Here is a 21408-nt window from a genome sequence, read left to right as displayed (position 1 = left end):
CATAAATGTTCCAAGAAGCCTGTCCCTACCATTCAGTGTGCCAGGAAGTGGATGGTCCCTTTTTGTTGTCATTTTTTTTAACAATATCTATTTTTTGGCATTTTTTTCAAAGGCCTAGCTGTAATAACCTGCGCATTCAATTTAATGTTATTATTTTTGCTAAATGCTTTCAGTGCAGGAGGGATGGGGAGAGAAGTTTGTATTCCTGGACCATCAATATTTTCTTTTGAGGAGACTGCTTCAATAAAGAGGGGAAAATGACTCTATTTTATTCTTGGTATTTTTCGGTAAGTGGGGATAATTATCTGCCCAGAAGAACCACTGTGAGGGATAAAAACAGAAGCACTGGCACTCAGCACTGAGTAAGCCATCCATACTTGTGGGAGGCGAGGCTTTTTGTTTGGGGCTCTAGGAGGGTGGGTTATCAAGCCTTCCTGCTTCTGCCTAGCCAAGTAGAATTTTCCAGAGGAGGTGAAGAATGTTCAGACACGCTAGGGCCTAGGAGGAGCCTGCCCTCTCTTGGTACAGCAGAATTAGCATTGAATATGCAGCTTCTGCAGTTAAATTACCATGGGAGTTCTTACAGCCTAATGGCGTGTGTCAGTGAGCAGATTAGGACACGTGACTTACCAAGCAGACACATCAATTCAGGATAACTGGATAAACAAGCTAATTTGTGGGATGTAGCTAAGCTTGCGTCCTTGTCCTGAAGTGTCAGAAACAAAGATGCTTTTTATTGTTATTTTTTTTCAAATCTGTAATTCTTCCTAAAGCACAGGGCTCTAACTCTAGGCTCTGATCATATCTTCATTCCTTCAGTGCTGTAGTCTTTGCTAACTCTTCGCATGTACTTCTTTGGTTGGAGTGGCCTCTTAGCCTCTACTCTCAGCTGTGGATTCAAGCCTGACTCCTAGGAAGTCCAAACCCTCCAAGGTGGGTTAGAGGCCACCCTGTGATGTACTGTGCGGCTGCCAGGGTCTGCCTTATCATTTACACTTGTTCATCCTCTTCCTGTTTGTTTTTCTCTGTCTCCCATGAGACTATGTGCTCCCTGGGTATTTGAGTGGAGGGATACAGAGGAATGTATTAGATGGATGGGTGAATGGCTGGACAGGAATGCAAGGTTTCAGCATATAACTTCCCATTCTGTTTCCTTCACCTTATCCCTTGTCAGCTGGCAAAAAAAAAAAAAAAAAAAACAACAAAACAGCTCTATATTATAGGATGGTTAGGAAAATGGGAGTCTTCGGAGGGAGAGGTAAGAGCAGGTGTATCACTCCATCATATCAACGTGTGTGTTCTTGGGTAAGATGAATAATTATTAGCTCTTATCAACAGCTTATTAACTATATGGAGGATCTTGGTTATCAAGAAAAGTGGGACTATATTGTTACAATTTTACATATGCTTATGAGTTCAACAAAAATAATGTGTCAGCAGGCAGGTATGTACCATAGTGGCGAAGATGCCTGTGTCCTGTGCTGGGTTACTTATGTTTGATGTCTGGCCCCGGCTTCTGCCTCCAACTTCCTGTTGATGAGTCCCTGGAAGGTAGTGGTGGTGGCTGAAGTATCTGATTTCTATCATACATGTGGAAGACCTGGATAAAGCTCCTGGCTTCCAATTTTGTCTCTAGCCTAACCCTGGCTGTTGTAGGCACTTAAGGAGTAATTAAGCAGATGAGAGCTCTGTGTATCCCTTTCTGTGTCTCTGCCTTTCCATCCTTCTCAAATAAATGCTTTTAAAAAATGGGCCCAGTGTGATGACTCAGTAGCTAAATCCTCACCTTGAATCAACCAGGATCCTATATGGGTGTTAGTTTGTGCCTGGCTATTCCACTTGCCATCCAGCTCATTGCTGATGGCCTGGGAAAGCAGCAGAGAATAACCCAAAGCTTTGGGACCCTGTACCTATGTGGGAGACCCAGAAAAAGCTCCTAGCTCCTGGCTCCTGATCGGCTCAGCTCTGGCCATTACAGTCACTTGGGCAGTGAGCCAGCAGACAGGTTTTTCTCTTTGTATCTGCTTCTCTTTGTAAATCTGCCTTTCCAATAAAAAATATGTTGTAAAAAAAAAAAAAAAAGTAAAGGAGCCAACATGGTAGTTCAATAAGCGAATCCTCCACCTACCAGTGCTAGCATCCCATGTGGGTGTTGTTTCATGTCCCAGCTACTCTACTTCTCATTCAGCTCCCTGTCTGTGGCCTGGAAAAGCAGGAAGATGGCCCAAAGCCCTGGGACCTTGCACTCATGTGGGAGACTCATCAGAAGTTCTTAACTCCTGATACAGCCATTTAGGAAGTGAGCCAGCAGATGGAAGATCTGTTTCCCCCTCTATTTGTAAATCTACCTTTCAAATAAAAATCAACATGATGTTTAACAAATTTTTTTTTAATTAAAGAATAAATATTAGTTCTAGAAAAGAGAGCCAAAGGTACTGCCCTACTATTATGCTCCCTAATGCATGGTTCTGTAAACACTACCACTCACTACAAGCCTTCTCTTAGCTCTTCCAGCAAGTCTGGAATTCAGCTCTATAGGTAGTATAGGTTTGTTTCCATGAAGCCAAGTCAGAACTTCCATGGTTAGAGGTAGAATGAAACCAGGGCTTGCCCTGTACTGCACTAAGACATTTAAATTGCATCTCAAAGAGAATCTCACATCTCTTGAGAAGTAATCATCCATTACAAGTCTGTAATTAAGGGGGCAGCCTTTCAGTGTTCAACTTGGACCCCTCTTTTCAGTGAAGATATTGGTGTAGAAAATTTAGAAAGCATCTGTCCCTTTAGATGATGTCAGAATAATAGATTATTTTGTAGAATATCCATGTGATCTTAGAGACTCAAATCTTTATAATTCTTGGTCATAAATGCTTTCTTGATAAGTACCATCACATCAAAGCCAATTTCTGCCTGCTTTCCAGAGCAAATCCTAGGCAACATCTTCTGAGAACAAAATGTCCAAAGATCTGCATTTGAACTCTGGCATCTCCATGGAGATTGCATCTGACCTTCATGATACACAAGAGTGCCCAGTAAACCTTACCCTAGGGGAGAGAGAAAGAAGGTACTGACCTTGTGCAGTTCCACAGGAGTTGGGGACATGATCTCCTTGATTTCTTGTTTCATTTTTCTCAGAGTCACAGACTTCCTGCCCACATCTGAAGGCAGGGTGTTGCTCCGAGCTGTCTGGCTATAGTGTGGACGAGAGCTGCCACGTTCCTGGAAGCTGGCCTGTCGCCCCAGTTGACTGCGAGGTGTTTGGGTCTCGTGATTCAAACTCATCGTGCTCCCCGACATGATTGTTGCCTGTGGCATTGACAATTTTCAGAAACAATTAAGCCACATATTAAGGAAAGGGATTGGTTGCTCAACATTAAGCACATTTCTTCTTCTGCCCAGTCAAAATACAGTGTCTTCAGGGCATAACCAAAGGCTGGAGAATGGATGTACTAATTGAACGATGAAAGTCTGGAAAATGCTTTGCAAGTGACATTTATAATGCACATCGCAAATCCAATTTAAGTACTTAAGCCATTGAGTTTATTTAATCAAATACCACCCCTGGCAGTTTTGAAGCAAATTGCAAAGCCCTAACATTTGCTTACTACAGACTACATTTTAGGCATTAACTTTTTACTGAGAGGGTTTTCACAGATGGGGTTCTTGAAACTATCTTCAACAGATCTTGTGGAAATGAACTAAAGTCTTCTAAAGCTGCCTCTGTTCACAACACTGTCTTTAGCTTCAACTGGATGGGATTATCGATGTAAATCTAAGTCCCTAGGTTCACTACATAGCACTGTATCCTGTCTTTCCTTTGGCTAAGTTTGTGGCTCAGATGATGGTAGATCACCTAGGTTACCACATCAAGTAATACAGTGATATGAACCTGTATTTCTTAATTTGGTCTGTGTGAAAGATGCTTAGAGAGGCTAAAAGCTCAAAAGCTATGGCAATGGATTGGTTGTTACCAGTACACTGAAAAGCTTGTTCAGTTCCAAATGTTATTTGCATAATATAAGCAAAAGCAATTCTAGATCCCAAAGATGACTGACTCTCAGGACTGGAACTAAAAATGATGTAAAATCAGTATCATGTAGGGATGTTCATTTCTCATGGTAGGATGCTGCCAAAACTCTGAGAAAACAAAAAACAAAACCAAAAAAAAACCAGGTCTGCAAATTCTGCTGTCCTAGAAAAGGTGGCTACACGAGGGTGAACTAGTATCAGTATATCAGAAACTATGGGGCAGAAGCCAGTTCCATAAGCCGTGTGATGGGATACAACACGATCTAGTTTTTTCATATCAATACCAATGCTAAAAGCATCACAAACTTGATTTGTTGAGCCTTTATTTAAGTCTCAGAACAACACTATGAAGAATACACTGATATTCCTCCTCCGTTATAGATGAGATGGAGACAACAAAGCTGACTGATCCAAGGTCTTACACAAGTTAAATGAGCAAAACGAACTGTATAAAACTGTTGATCAGAACGGAACCCCGAGAAGTGAGAACTGGTCAGTTGTCATTTCTCAAAGATTTCGTAATTCAAAAACCCACCAGGTCTCTGACTAGCAGCTGAGTGGTGGCTGAGTGGTAGTCAGTACATATAACAAATGACTTGGAAAAGAAACAGAACCAGTAAACTTTTCAATCTGCTCACTAGATTAGCTATGTCCCTTGTAATTCTGCCAAATAAAATCATAACTGTAAAACACACTCAACACTAACGCATGTGAAGTTCCATATATAGAGATAAAATAATAGTGGATAGCTATATAACCAATTTTTATAACAACTCCTTTACAAATCCAAACTAAAATTATGCAACTTGCCCAATTACTTAAGCTTGTAATCCCAGAAGTATGATTCTAGAACTTTGTTCTGGACCACCTGGCCGCATTGCTTCTCTGTGATGTGTTAGACTGAAGCCTGAGAAAGCTTTTTTAGTATTCAAGGCTTCTTCTGCTTTAAATAAACGGGAGTCATTTCTATTATGATTTATTTCAGGCAAATAGCCTTTTTAAGTGTATTTAAACCTTTCTGTGCTAGCTTTGTTCATGTCACGGAAACGGAACACACTCTCCTTAACATGTGTCATTTCTGTGTTTGGTCTATTGTAACGGACAGCACCCAATGCTTGTTTTCCTGCTGTGGCCAGCATCCGTGTATTATATTTACCATCTTGGACTAGTTATTTTCTTTGTTAATATCTACATTTGTATATTCACTTTTATGGGAGCGACAGGAAACACACTGGATGTAAAACAACCGTTCTACCTGGAGACCACAGTTGTGCTGCAATGAGTCTAAGCTGCTAAGCAGCAGCTAGGAGTGGCTTCAGAAGGGGTTCTCCTGGTGCCGTTGTCAAGGTGTGGCTTTACTGTTTTGTTTAAAGTCAATTTCAAGTGAATTAGTAGTATCTAAGAAGGACTATAAAATTAAAACAAATATTAAAAATTAGAAGAGAAAGAATATGCTTTGGGTTCAGAAATAGGTATTGCTTGTTTTCATGGCAAAACTAATAATAATTAAATGTTCTTTTGAATGTTACTTAGAGTCCTTTATATGACATTCAGTAAATTCTCTATCTCTAATATGAAAGTATTAAACAAAAAATAGCTAAAGCAGTCTCCATTGACTGAGAACTGGAAAAATAATAATGATTATTTTTTATCCAAACATTTTAATTAAAAAAATTTTTAAGTGCTATGTAAGTCTTAACTTATTATAATCCCTGTATTTCATAACAGAAAATCTGGTGACAGAGGTTAAAAATTTGCCTAAAGCCTTAATTCAAAATTTCTCCTTTATTAAAACTATGAGTTTTTCATTGCTAAAGATGAATCAAATTTATTGCTAGCAAAAGGAAAATTGCTCAAATTAATTTTCGTTTCAACTGTAATAAGTCTTCATGTTAGTTAATCTTCTACATTTAATAGTGTTATTGTGTGCCTGAACTTTTAATATGGAATGTAAGTCTTATATGTGGACTCTAGCTCTAATAATTTTTTTCATAAAAATATTTCCAACCAAGGGATTTATATTAAACCAATACATGTATGCTCTTTGTAATAAGTATAGACATGATTCTAATTTATGAAGCTGCCAATCATTATTCTTGGATGTAGGCTTTAATTCTCGTTTGCTTATAAACTCAATGTATTTTCTTTCTGCATTTATAACTTCATACTTCCTTATCTCTCTGGAACTATGTCAAGCAAATTCATCGGCTGCTGAAATAAAACTTTCAGCTCTCTGATATTTTTCCCTGAGATAGCTTAATTTCTTGCTGAAAACACCATTTGAATGTATTATTTATTATCTGTATAATTTAGCCTAATAGAAGCCATTAGAAAAGCAGCTGCACTTCTTCAAAACAGAACTATCAAAATACAAACTAAAAAAAGGCAAGCGAGCCATCACACTCTTTCAAGGCCTGGGCATGTTCAAGAGTCATGCGTCACTCTCATGATTCAGTTGGGGCTACATTTAACTCATTCTACATAAAGGAGGTGGTAAAAGTTTAAATAAGCTAGCCAGTGCTTAAGCATTTTGATTTTTTTTTTTGAAAGCTGTATTGAAAAAGCATTAATTGTCAAGATCTTCATTCACTGAGATGATACAGGATTATCCATGTCCAGGGCCTTTAACTGTGCTCTGAAGCTGTGTTCATGCCAGATCATACTAGGGTGTTTACAAATTCAAACTGATACTTTTCCTTATAATTTTCTTTGCGGTTTCACAAACATTAGAGTCACATAAAGTATACACACATGCAGTTGAGAAGCAAAAACAATATAAAGATGAATAATCATTTTAGAATTGCAGGAGTTTCACCCAGTTAGGCCATTCACATTCCTTATGGTGACTTGGGGACCTCATATGACATCAAAATAAAAATGAGACTTTTGCCATTTTCTTTTTTACAGCTCAGAAAATTTAAAAGAACATAAAAGGAAATAGTCCAGGACTTCCCAGACTAAAATGTCACTAACACCAGCAAATTCACTGCTTTGATTAAAGAACCCTCCAGGAGTTCAGCTATTACATTCTGTCTTGTTCTTCCTTAAATCCACATGCATTGAATGTGGAATCAATGTTTCACGTTGTATTTTGCCTGCTTATCAAATAGACTGGCCTTTCTATCAGCTGCATCATTATCAACTTTGAGGGCAAAAAAAAAATATGAAATTTCCTCTTATGTTCCTCGTAACAATACATTTCTATACCAGGTACAAATGAAAACATGCCAAAGAAACCTTTCTAAAGCAACTGAGAGGGTGAGATGCGCCACTGCTGGGGGACTCAGCTCGACCTTAGCGATTCGGTGGGGAACAGGTACAGTCAGGGTTAGCAGGAGCATTGGCAGAAGCCACAAGTCAGTAAGCTCGAGGGGGAGGGAGGAAATGGGGAAAGAAATATTTCCAGCTGCATCATATAAAACCAAACTGCTGTCCAGAAGGCAAGGGGGGGGCAGGGAAGGCAGCTTCACAAGCAAAAATAGAAACATAAAGGGTAGCTACCAAGAGAGTCATGTTTCTCAAAGACACACGCCTGTCAGCTTTCTCCTGTGGAAAGGGGTTAAAGCTTTTAAATGAACTGGTGTGAATAGTGCAAATGTAAGAGGACCAAAAAAACATGAAGGTAGAAACAAGGAAAGCAAGTCACAGGCCCGAGCTACCTCAAGTTCTCTCAGAATTCCTGACTGGCCACAGGTTTCTAGATCCTCCAGCGCTTGAGACCAGAAGTTCTCCTCTTGCTCCGCCTCCGCGCTGTCGGCTGTTCCCGCGAAGCTGTCAAGAAGCACAGTGCAGGTGAGCACCTTCTCAAACGCGATGCTGTTCCAGACAGACAGAAAGCAGCAAGGCGTTCATTTCGGATCTGGCTTTTCTGCAAGTGTGGCCTCCAAGGAGAGCCAGCTGTGCTCTTAAGCATGCTTTAGGAAGGCCATGTGTCCGGAAGGCTGCAGGGAAGGCCTGTGGTCTTCCTCCCAGCATTGTGGTTTATTCATGGCTGTTGCTGAACGAGCAGCATTAACACAGCCCTACTGGGATCAAACGGCACATGTTACTGTATTTCAGCTGTTGTATCTACAAGCAAAGAGACAGCTCTGAAAGAGAAATGTGTTTTAACTATAAATCGTTACGAATGAATGTTTGTACTTTTTGTAAATTTCATTTAAAAACTTTAGAAAGAGACAAAATGCCAAAGTGTAAGTATCTAAAAAACATCTGGAGAGTCAATCAGAAGAGGGCAACCCTGCCTCTCCCAAGTTAAAACAAAAAAGAAATTTAATGTGAAATCACCTTTTCAAAGAAAAGAGAAGGAGTTAGTTTTTCAGGGCAAGGATATGGTTTTTGCCATTTGCTTTCCTCAATTTTAACTACTGTGATAACAGCAAAAGTTCTGACTGTGTTGTGGCGTTCAGGCACAAGATTTAGAATCTTGTCTGTGGCCAGCTAATCTGAAGAGTGCGTGCCACTGGAAATAGAGAGATTGAGATCTTGCCTCCATGACCCGGAGGCTGTCGTGGAGAGGGCAGTAAAGGCCGGAACCTTACCCGCTGGTTGTGGAGCGGTCCCAGTCTTCACTACTTAGTCCCCCATCTGGGTAAGTCTGGCTTCGAGGTTTAGGGACTGGGGATAAGCTGCCTCTCTGCTTTGGACTCCTCCAGTCATAGGTGTTGAAGCTGTATCCCGAGGCCTGAAAGCCAGGGCCTAAAACATAAGCAAGGTACCAAGGTTGACTTAATGTATGAGTAATGGAACTGCTAACCGGTGTGTTGGGGGGGGAAGAGGATTAAATAATAGCAACCACAATCACAAAAGTGAAAACAGAGAGTGTTAACCCGGCATCTAGGATTGCACTAGTGCTTCATTTATACCACCTTATTTACTCTTCAAAACCAAGTTTTTTTTACAGGACTAGGAGCGCCCTCCATTTCCCATTCCTCCCACCAGGCTACAACCACTGCCAAGGGAAAACTCAGCTTGAAGAAGCTGTTATATATAACAAAACGGAGGAATTTTAAGGAGTTATTCAAATATCTCACCCTGGACCTGGCTCCCATTTCCTCTTCCTCGCAGCTCACGAAATTCACGCCATTCCAGCTGTCCACCAATCAGCCATTTCACCTGAGAATCCCACCCCCAATCTGCCAGCGCCTTCCCCAACTCCGCCCACTTACCAATCATTCTTAGGCAATCACCTGTGACAGTCCCAGGCACCAATCCCCTGGGGCCTGCCCTTAATCCACCCCATCGCTGCCCTCACACCTTGCGGCTCAGCTGAATGGCATAAAGGCCCCCAGGTGCGGCTTTGTCTCTCTCTTCCAGTCTTCCCCCTTCCTCCCGCTTTTTCCTCACTGCTCTACCACCACCCCATCCCCTTCCTGCCCTGCTGGAAGAAACCTCCTAAGATACAAAACAAAACAAAGCAAAGCAAAACAAAACAACAACAACAAAACAAGTTTGAAGGACAGATGTTGAAGTACAATGGGTTAAGCCACCCTCTGCAGTACTAGAATCCCATAGGAGCCCCTGTTGGAGTCCTGGCTGCTTCTCTCTTATTCAGCTGTTAGCGCATGCAGGGAAAGTAGCAGCAGAAGGTTTGAGCTCTTGCCACCATGGAAGACCAGGATGAAGTGCCAATTTCCTGACTTCAGCCTGGCACAACCCTGGTCCTTGCAGCATTTGAAGAGTAAACCAGCAGGTGGAAGCTCTTTCATTCATATAAACAAATAAATCTTCATAAAAGGCTTAGAGGGAAGGTACTATTATGTACATTTTTTCAGATGAAGCACACTGTAGGCTTAGAATAGTGTTTTCAAGAATCCACAGCCACTTGTAAACTTCCCTGGAGGTTCAAGTCATAAAGGTAGAATATGTACTTTCCTCAAAATTGACTGAGCTGAAAAGTGCCAGAGTCTGAGACCTGCCAGTTCTCCTTTCACAACTGTTCTTCTAATGCCTGATTCAAGTGCAGGGCATATTCCTCATCCACGTCCCGCCTTGGGAGGGGCTTGGCTCTGGGACGGCAAAACTTCCAGCTGCCAAGTCAAGGAATGATTTGAGTTCTCTGAGAAGGACTCCGGGGAGCAGGGCCTTATTTCTACCAGGCACAAACACATGGCTGGGCTTTTACTCTCTTCCTCATCCATCCATTTCTGTGTCTCTCAGAACTAGAAGCTACAGAAAAGACAGATGCCAACGTTGGAACTGCTGCATTATTACGTTAACTGCAATGCAAAATGAAGACTGACATTTTTCTGACAAGTAGTTAAGTCTGATTAACTTGATGGCTCAGAGAGGGAGGAATGGCTTTGTAAACTGTGTTACATAATGGGCATTTTTCATAACTTTGAGCTAAATCAGTGGCTTCAAGATTTTGACAGAATTATACTTAAAGCATGCATAGTCACAACAAACTAAAAAAATGATAGTCTTTGTAAGCATTTGAATTTTGAGAGAAAAAAAAGTCTGGATGAAAATTTTAAGTATATAAGGGAGTATCTAGTCTTTTCAGGATTCCTTTTGGGGGTCAAGAGGGAGCGCAAGGACTTCGGTGTAGGTCTGGTGCTGTGACTGCACATACTGCTCGCTCTGTCAACCAGCTTCAGGTTGTGACGTGTGTGTGTGTGCGCACACCTGTATGGGAGTACATTGATTTGCAATGTGATACACATTGCTTACGTTGTGTAACACACCAGTATGGCAAAATAAGCCGGGATCCTCATTTCCAAGTACAGTAAAGTGGCCTGATCATGCAGCTGGCTCTGTCTCCAAGACATTTCTGTGTTGTCTTCCCACCTGCTCTCCATCTGTCTGCATACACCGTTACAGCAACATCCTCAATGCAGTGGAAATGTAGCAAGCAGGGTGTCCACCAGAGAGAGTGCTAAGGTTCAGACAGATTTCATCTCAAGATGAAATCCCAAATGTGATCAAAAGGCCATGAAACTTCTTTTAGGATACCAAGGATACCAAGGTGAGAACTTCGGCCACTAGGCTACCGCTCAGGGACCTGGATTTGGTTTTTGTAAGGTCATTGATAGAAATGAGGAATGACAAGATGCTGAAAGCAAGAAGATAGTAGTAGCAGTAGAAGTTCAGATATTTCAGGCATGATGTGCGTCTTCCAGCAAAGGCAGTGGAGAGACGAGGGAATTGGTCATCTAGAAAGAAGCTGAGAGAAGCCTTGCCCTGACCGTAACATGGAGGTACCCTCCTTTTCTAGGCTCAGGGAGAAAAATAGTTCCCTATCGTGTTTAAGTACCATTATTTGGATTTTGTTTTATATGTAGCTAAACTGAATCCTTAATTGGCGTGGTGGAGGTCGCCATGATTTGCAATAGGAAATAAGAATAGCTAGCTTTGATAAAAATGTAGGCTGGTCGCCATAGGTGGGAGACAACAGAGCCTGAGGTACATGCCTTCTCGTGGGAGTCCAATGTAAAAACCAAGGAAAAAAATGTAACAAGGCATCCCGGGTGTGAGAAGTCAAGTGCCAGAAACAGGATTAAGCTTCATTTTCACTGAGTGGTGACCTAAACACATGAAACTGAAATACATGTATGGTATTAGAAACTAAATCTAAGTTAAATTAACAGAAAAAACAAATAAATAATTTAAAATAATGGGTGTCCCAAATAATTACTCCTGAAGTTATAAGCCTGTCTTCCCTCTTCCCACTCCTCTCTTTTTAATTCCTTACCAACTGGCTTCCAGTATCTGGCTTTACACTTTATATCACAATGAGAGGTAGAAATTCAGTCCGGATTTCTTTCACTAAGACAATGTTTACTTTTATTTATTTGTAAAATGGGGAACAGATGCTCATAAATACAGAGACTTCTGAAAGTGAATGGGATGGTAAGTTGAGGCCTTTTATTTTTTGGAGTACCTAACCTTAGATGTTTATGAAATTTTAATATTCTAACACTGTAATATCTGACTTTCAGTATCAATGCAGATTAAAATATTCTATTTATGGCTCTTCATTTACACTCAGTATTAATTAAGAATAGCAAACTAAACAATGTTAGTTTATAACCACGAGCTTGAAATCAATGGATGATTTTAGAATTCAGACTTCCACTGTATAATCCTGAGAATGTATATTTTACCATTACTTCTGTTTCTGGAAACCAATTTTAATATAGAAAAGACAGCCAGACAATTCTTGCCTAAATTTGTTCCTAAGACTCAATTTTGTCAAGAATAAGAGAGTAAAATCTTACATCTTATGTAATTACTTGTAATATTTCTTTCCCAGAACTAACTAAAGTGTTTGAGATTCTAGTTTTAAAATGTCAGAGTAAAGGAATCTCTTCATACATGGGAATCATGAGGAAATTCATGGAGGGGTGGGTGGTTAGCCTAGTGGTTAGCACAAGCACTTCCTGTATCCGATGCCCTGTTCCTGGATCCAGCTTCTGTTACTATAGTCCCCAGAGAGAGAAGAGCGAGCTCCAGTGACTGGGTTCCTGCCGTTCCTGGCCTCCCCACTAGTTGTGGGCACTTGGGGAAACAGGCCAGGAGCTGGAAATTTTTTCTATCTACCTGTCTCATCAATAAATACATAATTCATGGATAATGTGTATCATGAAAAAATGCATGTTTTTAAAACTTCATGCACCAAAATAAACTCATGCTTCAATTCCACTTTTCCCCAAAGTTTCTGAAGTGCCTCCTGCAGCTGAGTGGAGCAGGCTCTCTATAAGGCGGGATGGCACAGAGGAACTCTGCCTTGTTTGTCCCTGCAGGTGCTGACCCTGTCGGCTGGGGGAGAGCTTGCCTGCAGTGCACATTGGTGAGCTGGGATAGTTCACTAATCTGGAACACAACTCGGGGTTTGTTTCTGAGTTTCTCTAGCATATTTTCAGTTTAGAAAAACAAGTCACTTCATTCAGCAATGAGCAATAATTCAGAAGGACTGGCATCAGATGTCTGCCATATTAATCCCAAATGAAAGAAAGAAAAATAAATAACAAGGGATAGAAAAGCAGTAACAAGTGAAGAACTCTCGTGAGAAAAAAAATCTGCCTCAGAATAACTGACATATATGATGACACAGAACATCACAAGATGTTGGCAAAGCATGGCAGAGTCACAAGGCTATGAAACAAGAGATCAAACCAGAAATGTAAAGAACTCACGGGAAAAGGGCAGGACAAGACCTGAGCCCAGGCACTCCAATAGGAGAAGCAGGTGTCCCAAGAAGTGTCCTTAGTGTTACAGCAAAGCCCACACAGGGGACTGCATTCCTTCATGACATCTAAAGGATGCTGGGCTCTGATTGTACATGTGTTCTTTTATCGATTATTGCCATTTTAATGAAAACTCTAAGAAGTCATCAAACAGATACATTATTTATCCAGGCCAGAAAAGGAGCATTAGCTAAGAAATAAACATAAGAGTTACTCAAGTTCAAAGTATGTAAAATTATGTAATTAATGTAAAATTAATCCCAGCTGGTACCTTGATGGTGGACTTGTAAGCTTTACAACTGTGAAAAATTAAGTTCCTGTTGTTTCAGTCACCTAATCTATAATATTTTATTATGGCAAACTGAGCTAAACAATACATTTACACTGTAACCATATAATTTATTATATGATTCAAAATGGCACTTTTTTTTGGAGATTGAAACAGACAATGAACTGTACAGGGTTCCTGACAACAGGTATTCAGGGCCAATCCTTGGCAAAACGGGATATACGGTCATAGTTCTTAGGTAACAGAATACTAGGTAGGAAAAAAAAATGGTCCCAAGAATTTGATGAACTGACAAATGCTGCCCTGCAACAAAACACATGAAAAGGCCAGGACTCCTTCTACCTAATGTGTGTGATGTTGTTCAAAGACTTCACAAGCCAGGAACGCTAGATGAGCTCTTGTGTTGCAATATTAGTTTCCTAGCAGTTCAGATGCTCCTCGTTTCTGACATGGTTTTTTAAAAAATGATGCTGGCTCTATGATAAGCCAAGATGCGGTAGAGTAACTAATCGAAGAAGTATCTTTGATTAAAAAACGGTATTTGAGAAGGGATGGTGGAATCCGGGCTAACTAACCCCAAGTGGCAGACGTTAACATCAGTACACAGAGGCTCATGATGGGATCAGAGCTCAGACTGCTGCAGTCTGCTGGAATGATTCTTGTGCCTCCAAATTTAGTTTCCATGGAAGGTCAGCATGAACTCACTTTGTTGTCTACTAAGGTCTAACTTAATTTATATAATTTTGAAGTTTTCATTTCTGGCCAAAGGAGGCTTAATGCAAGTGGCCTTACTCTCAACAGGGGCAATATTTTACCCACGAGATAAAGACTAATGCTTGGCATCAAAAGAAAGAATCCTTAGATATTGTAATTGATGTAACTGTTCAAAGCTAAACCATAACAGGTGACAGTGATGTCTTAATTCTTAGGATTTAATTTCTACTACTATGGAGAACATTAATTACAATTAAATATAATAAATTTAATTGTTCTCCTTTGCTCCTTTTCTGAAAAAAAAAGAAAAATATTGTAATAAAGTAATTCTATGCAATATAACAAACTCAGGGCAGAACTAACAGATGAATGTAAGAAGCAGAATTTTTTTACTTTTTGAAAAAATAGTAACTAAAGCAAAACCATTACTAATTTCATCATGGGAAAAGAATAGAAGCACAAATATAGAAATTAAGAAACAATACTGGGGACATAATTATAGAAAGTAAGAGATAATGACATGAAAATTAAGCAAGATTATTTAATTATCTTAAATGCATCTGAAAACCTGAATGAAATGGATTTTTTTCTCGTAGGATACAAATGGTCAAAATTACCTCAAGAGACAAACAAAAGCAAAAACCATGATCTGAGTTAAGAATCAGGAATTACAGAGATCACAAGAAGTACACACTATCCAAGAGAAAGGTGTAGTCTCAGAACCACCAATTAGTTCGTCTCCTCTCCCACTGACCTTTGCTAAATCCAAGCACAGAATCGGAAAGCTAGAGGAAAGATAAACAAAACGCAAGGGGGCCAAGAGCATAAGATACATGGGCAAGGTGGAGAGGCATATGAGCAACGGGTAAAACGGATAGAGGTATACTAGGAGAGTCTGCATCCCAGCTACAGAAGTGGGATTGAGGTCACCCCACCGTGCAACTGCCTTAAGCACACTCCTCTTTCTCACCAACTTGGATCAATCCATTCTATTTTCATGAACTGAGTAGCACCTGGCCCTGCTGGCTACTGGCAGTTTACTTGTTAACTGTCTGGGGCTGCAGCTGGGTGACCTCTCCTGTGAGAACAGATTATATGGGCTTTGTCTAACAGTGTGTACACATTGCACATTGGTGTTACTTCTGCCAGTTATCATGCACTTGGTGAGCAGATGTGCTGACATTTTGGAAGAGCATCAGAGAGCAAAAAGCAGTGTGGTTACACACATTCCCAGCTGAAGGAGGACGATGTACACCAGGGAGGGGAATGGGGCAGCTTTTACAGCCTAAACGGCAACAGTGAAAGGGTTCAGGGTCTTTCTGGTCAATGATAGTCAACTGAGAGGCTGCAGGGACAGGCTAAAAATCAGAATGTATACAAAGGAAAAAAAAATATGAGGATGATTCTAGCCTTTGCTTTTCAAAACCCACACCACAGCAAAACTTGTTTAACTCAAAATCACCTATGAAGGAAAAGGAAATTTCAGAATTTGAGGTCTTGGTAAACAGCTCCAAATGAGCAATCAGCAATGGCTATGATGGATCCCCAAATTCTTGCGACAAGGAAGGCTGCATTGCATTGCAGGTCCCACCATCGTGAGAACAGAAGGTGGCAGCGTTGTGCTTTGGGCTGTTAGGCTGTCAGATGACCTTGGTGATTGCTACACTTGGAAAGATACAATGTTAAACTTGGATATATTCAAAAGAGAGGCCCACAGGATGAGAAAAGATACTTAAAAGTTAGTAACAGGAACAAAGAAATGGGGCTATTTTACTAGAAAGGGAAACTTTAAAAAGAGGCCTGATAGTTGAGTCTGAGTATCTGAAAGGCTGTCAAGTGCATAGACCTTGAGGGTAACCAGGATCGACAGGAGAACACGCTGGGTAGCCAGAGTTCAGCTCAATATAAGCATGCACTTTCGAGCTGTTAGGGCTACAAGGAGATGAGAGGGCTGCCTCGGCAAGCGAGGAGCCACCAGTTCCTGTGGGCATTCAACTGCATGCAGCATGTTGCTGTGCGACAGGAACTTACACAGCACCACACTAGCTCACTTCTAAGCCTTCTAACACCAACTCAGTGACAGTGACCTTCAACTTCCCAGTTCATTATGAGAACCACTTGAGGTTAGTTATGTGAAGATGCTTTGTAAAAGGCTTGGGAGACTCACAGAGCAGAAATACAAAGAAGTGTTGATGCATTTCTCTTTTGATGTTATGATCCACTGGCAATAATTTTTTTAAAAACTTTCAGTTTTCAGGCTGCAATCAGGTGTATTTGTGCTTGACTGGTAAATGATCAGGTGTAACGTTTAATGTGGGTTATACTATTTCATACAAAAATAGGATGTCTATGAATGAAAACCCAGTACACACTTTTATATATTGTGCCAACAACTCTAAAAATAAGGAGTATTCAAGGAACCTCCTACAAGTTTCCATTTAGAGCTGGGAGTCAGTAGGAATAAGTGGGGGTTCCAATTCTTTGGCTCATCTCCTACGCTCGTCTTCAGAATTCCCCAATCCTTCTTCGTGGAACCCCTGCTGAAAAAAACAACGGGACCTGTCTCTAGTGAACTACTTTCCTGAAGTGCTTCTCCATATTCATGTGAACTTGAAGGACAAGTTCCAGTTTGATCAATTGGTCATCAGTAGAGCTAATGTAGGCCTGTTAGTATTTGATAAATGTCCATGACTCCTCCACAGCAAGGAGGAGGAGGAGGAACTGCAAGGCCAGCCAAGTGAAAGCACCCAACAGGTTCAATAGGCAAACACTGAAGCAGACACAAGTTAACTAAAGCTACTGTCTCACAGCACAGAGAGTGATTCTCTAGGAAATGGCTTTAGCAATGGCAGGCCTTTTGACAGGCCAAAGCAAGGACATACCTTGGCTCCCATAGCTGGCGTCGATGGCAGAGCCATCCCAGGAGTCCACAGCACTGTCCACACTGGGCACCGTGGAGGGGTACAGGTCGGACAGCTTGCCTGGCTTCTGGGCAGTAGAGGAATCCTCCTCTGTATCCCCCAGGTCACTCAAGTGGCTGGGAACAGGGAACTTCTTGGGACTGGAGGCTGACTGGGCTTTAAAGACAGGGAAAGAGTGTAAGTATCAGAGTTAAGTTTGAACAGAAAGATCCTCAACTACGTCATGAAAGGAGGGTTTTTCAGTACAAATTCCCCAAGAAACCAATACATGTTTTCACAGAGGAAAAGCACTGGACAGTCTTCCTTGTGGTTCTCAACCACTCACCATCTGTCTGTTTCTTAATTTTCAGGGTGACAGTCTCGCCTGCCATCTGCAACAAGTGGATGGCTTCACTCAGAGGCTTCCCTTTCAAGCTGCTGCTGTTGATGGCGAGGATTCGGTCTCCTATGTGAATTGCACCAGTTCTGGAACAACACCAAACATACCAGGGAGGTAGTAACAACCCCTGCAGTCCCTGATAAGCCTCACCCAGTCAGGGTTACAGACCAGCAAGACTTGCACAAAGCACTTCCACCTATTTCCGGGGCCACTTTATAAAAGAACTGCAACTGTTGGGAGTTACTTCTAGCAAAATTAGAAATAATATTTTAATTAGATTTGAAAAGGGACTTTTTTTAAACTCAAAGGAAGCTGAGTCATTTGATAAACCCCATGACAATCCCAGGAAAATAACAAGTGGATTGATGTATTGTCTTGTCTAACAAAGGTATCTAGGGACTGGAGGAGAATGTCATAGTATAGGGGTCTCTGTTAATATGAGAATGTTAAACTCCCACAGTTTCTGAGCTGCCTCAGTCCCCTCATTTGTAGACGAAGATGTTGGACAAACATTTCTAATGCACCTTTTAGTCTACAATTCTACAATGCTATGTCCCTATTTTTCAAGCCACTGTCTTCAGATATCAGGCCACACGATGCCTTTGTCCCCCTAGTTACTGGAGAACAAATCTGGTTGTAGGGCTTGTGATATACTCAACAGTATCTTAGAAAGAAATGCAGCGTGCACCATTGCCCAAGAAAGCAGTGGACATTGCAAACCGAAGGTATTACTTCACTATGCTTTGCTCCCTGGAATCTTTGAAGCTGAAGCCTGCGTCACCTCTTCCTGAATACACAGCAGCTGAGCACAGCACCTGTCAGGTAGCAGAGACGCAGTCAATGTTTGCAACAAGTCTTTTAGCCTCCCTGAACTTTAGTCTTCTCTTCTCAAAATGGACACGATATAAATCCACCTCCAGTGGTTGCTTTCTACATTTCTGGAGAGGAGCATCGATGATAAGCCCCATGCCATCTTTTACTGACTCTCTCAGAGTCAAGTCAGCGCTCTGCTGGAGAGTTCTCAAGCTCCAAAATCAATGGTTTGTGCAGAACTGAAAAACTCAACAGATAACCTGAGAGGAGAGGGAGCAGGCTTTCTTCATGGCTGTAAGGAAGGACGCTCTTCTTTGACACAGGGAATTATAGCAGTTTCTTCAAATCTTACCTTTCTGCTAATCCCCCTTTAGTTAGGCTTGAAATGATTATAGGATCAAACGGCTCTTCAGTTCCTGAAATTGTGATGCCAAGGGGACCTCCATAGCGCTTAAGCTCCACGGTGTAAATAATTGCTCCGGAACTTTCTTGTTCATCTGCAATAAATGTCAAGGTGTCATAATTGATTTCTTTGGAAGCAGCAAAACAAGATGTCACATGCATTCATAAACAAAAGTAGGAAATTCAAAACATTAAAACATTACGTCTCAGAAAAATAATCACTTGGTGAAGTCAAATTTCTTAACAGGCTTTTATACATTCCAATAATGAATGCATCTGTCAGTTCAAAGGAAAGGGAACACAGCCTAAAGATTACATCTTTAAATCTGCGAGCGATTCTCCCATTAGGCGATCTGGACTGGATCCACGTCCAGGACAGAGTCTGCCTAGCATTGTGTAAGCATAATAAGGGAGAAATATCTGTAGAATAAACATATGGCTAAGTAAGTGGTATGGGAGAAGTCACTCGGTAACAAAAAGGATTGGGCAATGTAATTTCCATTTTCAAGATTTATAAGCATACTCACTTTAAAATTGGTTTATTTCTTGATGAGAGGAGGACAGTGACATAGAAAGGTGAGATAACACTGTTTATTAAGTGGGTTCACTCCCCAAGTGCCCATGATGGTTGAAAAGGGTCAGAACCAAAGTCAGGGACTGGGGACTCTAATGGATCCCATGTGGGTGGACATTAATTGAGCTATTACTTGCAGCCTTCCAGGGTTCCCATCAGCACATGTCGGGAGTCAGGAACAGGGCCCATATGTCAATGCAGCTTGTCTGATATGACATGTGGCTATCCTAATCTATGTTTTATACCACTAGGCCAAATGCCCGCCCCGGAGCTGATTACAAATATGGAAAAGTTGATTTTGCTCAGGTGTGGAGCAAATTACAAGACTGATATGACTGAGACCTAAAGAACTCAGCTTGGAGACCAAAACAGTAAGCAGCACCCCTCTGACTGGTCCCACCGAAGGCAGAGATCTGACTGGTTAGCTCTTCTGCTCTTGACTTGTAAGCTAACCTTCCACATCATATACATTTTGGTTATTTCACAGAGGTGTGAGGCGGAGGTATTTGTGAATGTGTCTGCCTAAAATATTGGCTGGAAAGATATTGTGAATGTGTCTGCCTAAAATATTGGCTGGTCACCATCAAAGTAGTGGGAACTGTGAATATGTCAGGGTTACGAGTATGAAATCTCAGAATGTGGGCCTGGCACAATAGCTTAGTGGCTACAATCCTCAACTTGTACTAGCCAGGATCCCATATGGGTGCCGGTTCTAATCCTGGCGGTCCTGCTTCCCTTCCCATCCAGCTCCCAGCTTGTGGCCTGGGAAAACAGTTGGGGACAGCCCAAACTCTTGGGATTCTACACCCACTTGGGAGACCTGCAAGAAGCTCCAGGCTCCTGGTTTTGGATCAGCTCAGTGCCAGCTGTTGCTACCACTTGGGGAGTAAATTATTAGATGGAAGATCTTCCTCTCTGTCTCTCCTCCACTCTATATCTGCCTTTCCAATGAAAATAAATAAAAAGAAAGAAACCTCAGAATTCCAAGGGATTTATTTGCTCTTGATGTGCTTAAGGTTCATGGACATTTCCTGTTTTACTTCTTCGGCACAGGAGCTGTCAATGGTTATGAAGCTGCTTTATTTCCACAGCTACTTGAACAAAATAGTTAGCTTTTACAGTCAGAATGCAATCAAATGAAGCACTAACATGGCCCTATTTTTGCCAGAGCAGCTGTTTATTCACAATGTGAAACCCTCAGATAAAGCAGAAAACAAAAAAGCCTGAGCTACCATTCAATTATCCAAGTGTGCTGTGAAGAATTGGGGTGACCACACAATGAAGGCTCGAGGAGTACCATGGGAGGAAGTACGTCCTCCCTGTCAGCATTTGCCTCCCTTCTGGCTATGAATGGGAGCTGCGGAGTGGTCATCACTTTCACTGCCCTCATCCACCTCTATAAAGAAGCTCCAACCATTGAGAATTAAAGACTTTCGGCCACACTCTGCGATGCTTGAATCAGCAGTTGGGTTATGAAAATCCTTAATGTTAGACTTACGTTAGCAGCTGAGACTGTTCCACATTAAGTCTAACACGGCCCTGTCTGGTTCAAAAACTTCTGCACTGCTTCTAAGTCGGGGCCAATAGGCTGGCAGTGATGTGCTAAGGATGCAAGTCAAAAATCTTGTTTGCCAACAGTACACGATATTTTGCCATCCTTGAGAGCCAGCTTGGATAGAAATGGAGTACTCACTGGATAGAGTACATGTACTTTGTAGCCAGCACCATTGACTATATAAAATCTAGATAAAACTCTGGTAATATTGACAGTACTTCAAAAGGTTCATGGAAAATTGAATTAAAAGGGTAAGTTTTCATTGGGTGCAAAAATTTTGAAACTCGGGCATAGTTTTGCCATAATATGTATTTTTCTGTTTTTATTTTTGATTTTATGGTACAATCCCATAGGCTCTGGGATCTTCCCTACCCCTTCCCCAAATTCCCTCCCCTCAACTGATTCCCTCCATATTATTACAATAGTATAATCTTTTATAAGCAGTCATAAGTAAAAATCAAATATATCACTTCTCCTTTAAAGTTTATTTTTTCATTTGTTAGAAAAAAAATCTTTCAGAATTTGTGTTGTGGTGGTATAACAGATA

The 21408-nt window shown here is 41.2% G+C and overlaps 1 protein-coding gene across 11 annotated transcripts in view; it reads right to left on the bottom strand.

Annotated features, from left to right (window-relative positions):
* The window catches only part of GRIP1 (glutamate receptor interacting protein 1), a 570734-nt gene that overhangs the window by 18258 nt on the left and 531068 nt on the right, over window positions 1-21408 (bottom strand). For 6 of the 11 annotated variants that reach the window (XM_040982180.1, XM_040982132.1, XM_040982154.1 and 3 more), the window contains 7 exons: window positions 18683-18827; window positions 17464-17603; window positions 17100-17294; window positions 8568-8724; window positions 7689-7800; window positions 7531-7575; window positions 3073-3306 (listed from right to left, as the gene is read on the bottom strand). In XM_040982180.1, coding sequence (XP_040838114.1) covers window positions 3073-3306; window positions 7531-7575; window positions 7689-7800; window positions 8568-8724; window positions 17100-17294; window positions 17464-17603; window positions 18683-18827 — 1028 coding nt within the window. The remainder of the gene's footprint in view (window positions 1-3072; window positions 3307-7530; window positions 7576-7688; window positions 7801-8567; window positions 8725-17099; window positions 17295-17463; window positions 17604-18682; window positions 18828-21408) is intronic. The other 5 variants (XM_040982200.1, XM_040982167.1, XM_040982175.1 and 2 more) reach the window with 1 other exon arrangement.

This window comes from Ochotona curzoniae, unplaced genomic scaffold, assembly GCF_017591425.1.
Source record: "Ochotona curzoniae isolate NIBS_2020 unplaced genomic scaffold, NIBS_Ocur_1.0 contig_1014, whole genome shotgun sequence".
Classification (NCBI taxonomy): Eukaryota; Metazoa; Chordata; class Mammalia; order Lagomorpha; family Ochotonidae; genus Ochotona; species Ochotona curzoniae.
The sequence above is the reverse complement of the archived record's forward strand: the minus strand, read 5'-3'. Positions and strand labels throughout refer to the sequence as shown.